The 6,146-nt window shown below is 36.5% G+C and overlaps 1 protein-coding gene across 1 annotated transcript in view; it reads left to right on the forward strand.

The window, feature by feature from the left end:
* The window catches only part of LOC107659494 (ubiquitin carboxyl-terminal hydrolase 3-like), a 19,558-nt gene that overhangs the window by 10,371 nt on the left and 3,041 nt on the right, over positions 1-6,146 (forward strand). The window contains exons 6-13 of the mRNA XM_016448453.1: positions 69-151; positions 1,891-2,004; positions 2,825-2,938; positions 4,185-4,331; positions 4,991-5,097; positions 5,175-5,255; positions 5,577-5,695; positions 5,784-5,897. Coding sequence (XP_016303939.1) covers positions 69-151; positions 1,891-2,004; positions 2,825-2,938; positions 4,185-4,331; positions 4,991-5,097; positions 5,175-5,255; positions 5,577-5,695; positions 5,784-5,897 — 879 coding nt within the window. The remainder of the gene's footprint in view (positions 1-68; positions 152-1,890; positions 2,005-2,824; positions 2,939-4,184; positions 4,332-4,990; positions 5,098-5,174; positions 5,256-5,576; positions 5,696-5,783; positions 5,898-6,146) is intronic.

Here is a 6,146-nt window from a genome sequence, read left to right on the forward strand (position 1 = left end):
TCAATTTTTTATGCATCATTTGTCAGATGTGTTCTGGATCCATAATTTTCTTTAATGTCACCACACAGGACAGCACCATAGCACAGTGTGCCACGGGCCTCCGAAACCTGGGCAACACCTGCTTCATGAACGCCATTCTCCAGTCCCTGAGGTAAGAGCAGCCCTCACGACCCCGAGCCAAGGACAGCCGGCAATGCGTAGCCTGGCAGGGTGTGGGTGGCCCGGCTGGTGGAGCCTCAAAGCCTCCCTGCGCTCTGCTGGAGCCTCTAGTATGTACTGGCAGGTAACGGTGCCTGTGGCCTGTGAGCTGGCTGGAGGAGAGCTTGGTGGGGAGCCAGGGGACGGATTAGGTCGTCTGCCTGCTCACCGCAGCCAACCTTACGCTGGCCAGGCTGATGGTTAAACCGCAGCAAGCGACTCGTGCCAAATATCACAAACCATTCAGCCTGCATTATCACAAACTACTGAGGCAAACATTCAGTTACACTACTGTTCAAACGTTTGTCGGCAATAGGATTAAACAAAATAATACATTTATTTAGCAAGGATGAATTAAATTGATTTTACTTCTACAAAAAATCTATTTCAAACAAATGCTGTCATTCTGAACTTTATTTTTTTTATCAATGAACCTGAACAAAATGTACCGTTTCCACAAAAATATTACAGTAGCACAACTGTAATAGCAAGTAAAAAGTAATAGTTAGAAATCTTTCTTGTGCTAAATCATGCTATTGCTAATTCATGCTAGAATATGCTAGCAATGCATTAAATCATGCTAGCACCATGTTAAAACATACTAGCAATGTTGTAAATAATGCTAGAAACATGCTAGCAAAGAAAAATAATGGTATCAACACGATAAACATGTTAGCAGTGTGCTAAATCGTGTACATACATTCTAGCAGTGTATGAAGTCGTTAACAATGTATTGCTTTTTAATTAGTTTTGTACACAATGATTTAAAATGCTTGTAACATGTTAACAATGTGCTAAATCATGCTAGCAATGTGGTAAATCATGCTAGTAACATGTTAGCAAATCATGCTATCAACATTCTTAAACATTCTAGTAATGTTAATCTTATTAGCAACATGTTAAAACGTTAGCAATGTGCTAAATCATATTAGTATGTTAACAAAATGCTAAATCATGCTAGCAATGTGGGAAATCATGCTAGTAACATGTTAGCAATGTGCTAAATCATGCTATCAACATTCTTAAACATTCTAGTAATGTTAAATCACGTTAGCAACGTTAGCATATTAGTATGTTGTTAACAAAATGCTAAATCGTTCTAGCAACATGTTAAAAAGGCTGTAAACATGATAGCAACACGTTAATCAATCTAGAAATGTTACCAACATACTAAAACATGCTAGCAGTATGTAAAATCATGTTAGAAACACGTTAGTAACATGTTAAATCATGCTAGCAAGATGCTAAAAAGTGTTTGCAACATTTTATTGACTTTGACTACTAAAATCCTTCAAACTTTAAGCTTTTCTAAGTTATTAAAAAAGTTATTCAGACAAGGCTTTGACAAGTCAACATCAAAGTTTGTCATCAAACTGCACTATAATTTTAATTACAATTTTAATTCTTTTTAATCTTTCATTTGTCTTTTGTTGTTGAGCCGTTATCATTTTTGTAAGGCCTGGATAAAACACTAACCCTACCTGAAAAAAACATTTCCATTTGCGCACTTCTGCTGGCCATGATCCATGGAAAAGGAAGCCTTGGCAAGGTTACCATAGTATTCTGGCATACTGTCGATGTTTAATTTGCGTTTGGAAAGATATACCAAACGGTCGTAACTCAGAAGGATCTTGAGTCATGTTTAAGACATCTCTGTTTGGTTAAACACTGGTTTTTGTTTCCTGTCTCCAGTAACATCCAGGTGTTCAGCTGTTATTTTAAGGAGCTGCCCTCGGTGGCCTTACGAAGCGGGAAAATGGCAGGAAGGAGAATGTACCACACCAGAAGTCAGGGGGACAGCAGTGTGTAAGGTCCTCTCCACTGAAATTCAAATGCTGTCCTTTATTTTACAGAAATAGTCAGAACATACTTTTCATAATGTAAGCCCTTACAATATATCACATACAATACCATACTAGTCTAAATGTTTATGGAATGGTTATAGTTTTTGTTCCTTAAAGATTTATTATACCTTGACAAACATCTACTGTGAAAATGGTGATTTTTAAAAAACTATTATAAATTAATAACATATATCAAATGATATAAAATCAAAAAAAATATATAAAATGTGAAATTGTGATATTTTAGATATATTAGATAATTGTATATATTATATATATACTTTTTATTAACTTTAAATTACATTTTTAATTAACTTTTTTTATTGAGTTATATGTAATTATTTGGTAAAGTATTAACATGATAAAGTCTTAAAAGGGATTTTTTTTTTATGTTGAATTTTATGGTTTCTAGTTTTCTCTGGCCAAAAATTCAGTTCACAAAACACACTGTGGTTGACCGTTGACTCAATCCATGTTTATCCTTACTACAACCCATATTTAATAGTCTGAGTCTTTTTGTTGTTGTTGTTACCTTGTTTTGTAGCTTGTTTATGGATTTTGAGGATGAGGGAAGCCTATTTATTTTGTTATCCTAAACACAAAATTATAGGACGAGTTACATTGTGTTATTTGGTTTAAGCATAGTTTTTTTTCTCTGCAATCTGTCACCCTAAGAACAGGCCTGATCTTTCAGTTTATAAGCACTGTCCTGGTGTCTCTAATATACTAGAGACCCTTTGATGTCCATTAACATATCTCCATTTCTCTGCTCTGTTGTGCAGGTCTCTGGTTGAGGAGTTCAGGAAAACACTCTGTTCACTTTGGCAGGGGAGTCAGACTGCCTTCAGCCCAGACGCTCTCTTTTATGTCATCTGGAAAATCATGCCGAGTTTCAGGTATCTCAAAAATCACAGTTAAACAATGTGTTGCAGTTTTTCCAGGATTTGTCATCCTGAGCTTTTATAAAATATACCACAAATTTCACCAAAATTCAGTTGAATTTGTTTCATTATTCAAGCACTTAGAAAAATATTTTGTCTATTTTGTCCATTTTCATTGGATATTGGTTGGCCGATATGGATTTTTTTTTATTGATGGCCATATAGATAGATAGATAGATAGATAGATGTAAACACATGCAAAAGTACACATGCATACAACACTTTAAGAAATCAGGAAGGGGGCCAACACTTTTTCACACCACTGTATATTGGTCAATGACCAATTTTTGCTCTGTTTTGTGTACTAAATGTATTTAATCTTACAATATTAAAAGTCAAATGTTTAAATTTTACTACTATAGTATTATCAGTAATAATATTGCATAATATTAAACAGTAAAAAATGTGATGTAAAGTGTAAAATTTAGTCCTTGATTGGAAATTATACTGATAATGTTGCCGTGAATATAGACATTGTTGCTGATATGGTGTTAAAACATGGATGGATAGATAGATAGATAGATAGATATACTATATTGCCAAAAGTATTGGGACACCCCCTTCTAATGAACAGGTTTGACTACTTTTGTAATTTCCATGAGTACAAATCTTAATGTTTAAGCACAGAATGATATTCTTGGGAATTGTGTTTCTAATTTTATAGCAACAGTTTGTACAGGACCCTTTTCTATTCTAACATGACAATGCATCTGTGTATAAGGCAAGGTTCAAAAAGAAATGATTGATTCAGTCAGTGTGGAAGAACTTGACTGGTCTGCAGAAAGCAAAGTCCTAATCCCAGCTGAACACCTCTGGTGTGACTTTAAATGCAGACCGTGAGCCAAAAACTCATCACCAAACACCAATGACTTGTACATACGGGTACAGTCATTTTAGACACTTCCAAAACAGTTGCAACAGAGATGGAAATACAATTTTTGAATACATTAATTATGTTTCCATCTTTGTTGCCACAGTTTTGGAAGTACCTTTTTCTGTTCTAAAGAAGGGGGGGGTCTCAATACTTTTGTCCATATAGTGTAGATAGATAGATCAAACCATTTAGATATCAATCAATCAAACAATAGATAGATAAATCAAAAAAAAAATTTCTTTAAAGTAACTTGCTGACGAATCATTCAAAATAATACCAGCAATCTCTTTAAGAAGAACATTTTGACTTCTCTGGTGTATTTTGCAGGGGTTACCAGCAACAGGATGCTCACGAGTTCCTGCGTTACCTTCTGGATCATCTCCACCGAGAGATGCAGGGGAGCAAGAACGGGTCGCCCAGTCCCACCCTGGCCCCGGACCGAGCCAAACACACCTCCGAGAGCAAATGCTGCATGTACGAACATATAATCAGCATTTGTACCCCTCAATCAACCTTTGTTTGAACAAACAGGTCATCCTTTCCAAAACTTACACCACTCGATGAGCAAGCAACCCTTCAAACACAAGCCAGGTGCCACAATTTTTTAATATGAAAAAAAAAAAAAGCACACTTGTCTTCAGTGAACTACACAGATGGTTGGGGGCAAATTTCTAATTCGAGGTAGGTCTATCTCAGCAGGCCGCCCCTCGTTCCATATCTTCCCTGCTAGTTTAGCGAGTACATGGGCAGCCGTGATAAAGATAACTCTTTACGCCACGCAGAGGGAAGTCTTTTTCGTACACAGACACGGCTGTTCCCACATTTGCCTGCTGCTAGAGCCAGAGCCACTCTGTTGTGTTTGTATTAATAGCTGCAGACAAGTGAGGAAGCCCTCGGCCAAGAGCTGCGAGGGTGACCGGAGTGGATTTGCCAGGGTTATTGAAAAGGAAGTGCAGTGTTGTGGCGTGCTCAGTGGATTGTGCTGAACAAAATGGCAGGTTAATCCTGCTGCGAATAGACGGACTAGATGTGCTTTCACAAAGTTCTGATTCCATCAAACGCTCTCGGGATGGGACTTGTGTGGGTTTATTTAATAATGTAGAGCGGTTTTGCCTTTTTTTTTTTTTTTTTAGAAATGGGACCTCCACTATCGTTACATCCGTGTTTGGTGGCGTCCTGCAGAACGAGGTGTATTGCTTGATATGTGGCACCGAGTCTCGAAAATTTGATCCATTCCTAGGTGAGCCGCCAATTCGGTCTATAAAAGCTTTGAAGGCCTCTGTCGCTATGGTTACGCTAAAGCTCACTCTCCTCCAGATCTCTCATTGGACATTCCCAGCCAATTTCGAATCAAGACCACAAAAGACCAAGAGCCGAGGCCGACATGCACTTTAAATGGTAAGAGATGTTATTAGATACTATTACATGGCTGCATTTTGGTTGATTTTGTTGACTTAAGGTCATTGCATACTGAGTTCGAAATTTTCGCACGTTAAAAAATAAATACGACCTCACGTTGTGTCAATCACGTTTACACGCTGCCTCCGAAACTTTCGTCCGTCGTAAAAAAAAATTTGGATCAGGTTTGATTTTCTGCGTTTTTGCATCCGTAGCAAGCATTTTGATAGGAAAGGATGACGAATACGAAAAAAAAAAATGCATACGAAAATTTCAGACTCCGTGTGCTAGGACCTTAAGTCAGTATGTACTGTCTCTCAGATTGCCTTCGGAGTTTCACAGACCTCGAGGAACTGGATGAAACGGAGCTCTACATGTGTCACAAGTGCAAAAAGCGACAAAAGTCCACCAAGAAATTCTGGATCCAGAAACTGCCCAAGGTGACGGAAGTGTAGAAATATCAGATTTTTAAATAAATGGTGTTTTATGTCATTTGTAATGGTTATACAATGTCTAATCCGTGTGTAGGTGCTTTGTTTGCATCTGAAGAGGTTTCACTGGACAGCGTTTCTGAGGAATAAGATTGACACCTATGTAGAGTTTCCAAAGCGTGGCCTTGACATGAAAAGCTACTTGCTAGAGGTGAGTGAACCATTTGTTTTTTAATTGTAGTTTTGTAATAAGTTGTATGTTATTTAATTAGTTTTTAATACTTAAATAAATAACTATAATATTTAATTATTTTATATAAAAAATTTAAAATAATATTAATATTACTGTTAATTAAATAACTATATACTAATTTAATATTTAATAATTTAATTTTTAAAGATAATAGTAAGGTAATAATGTAATGTGTGTTTTATTTATATATAATTTTTAATTAATATT

The sequence above is a fragment of the Sinocyclocheilus anshuiensis genome, unplaced genomic scaffold (assembly GCF_001515605.1).
Source record: "Sinocyclocheilus anshuiensis isolate Anshui unplaced genomic scaffold, SAMN03320099.WGS_v1.1 scaffold387, whole genome shotgun sequence".
In the NCBI taxonomy this organism is placed as follows: Eukaryota; Metazoa; Chordata; class Actinopteri; order Cypriniformes; family Cyprinidae; genus Sinocyclocheilus; species Sinocyclocheilus anshuiensis.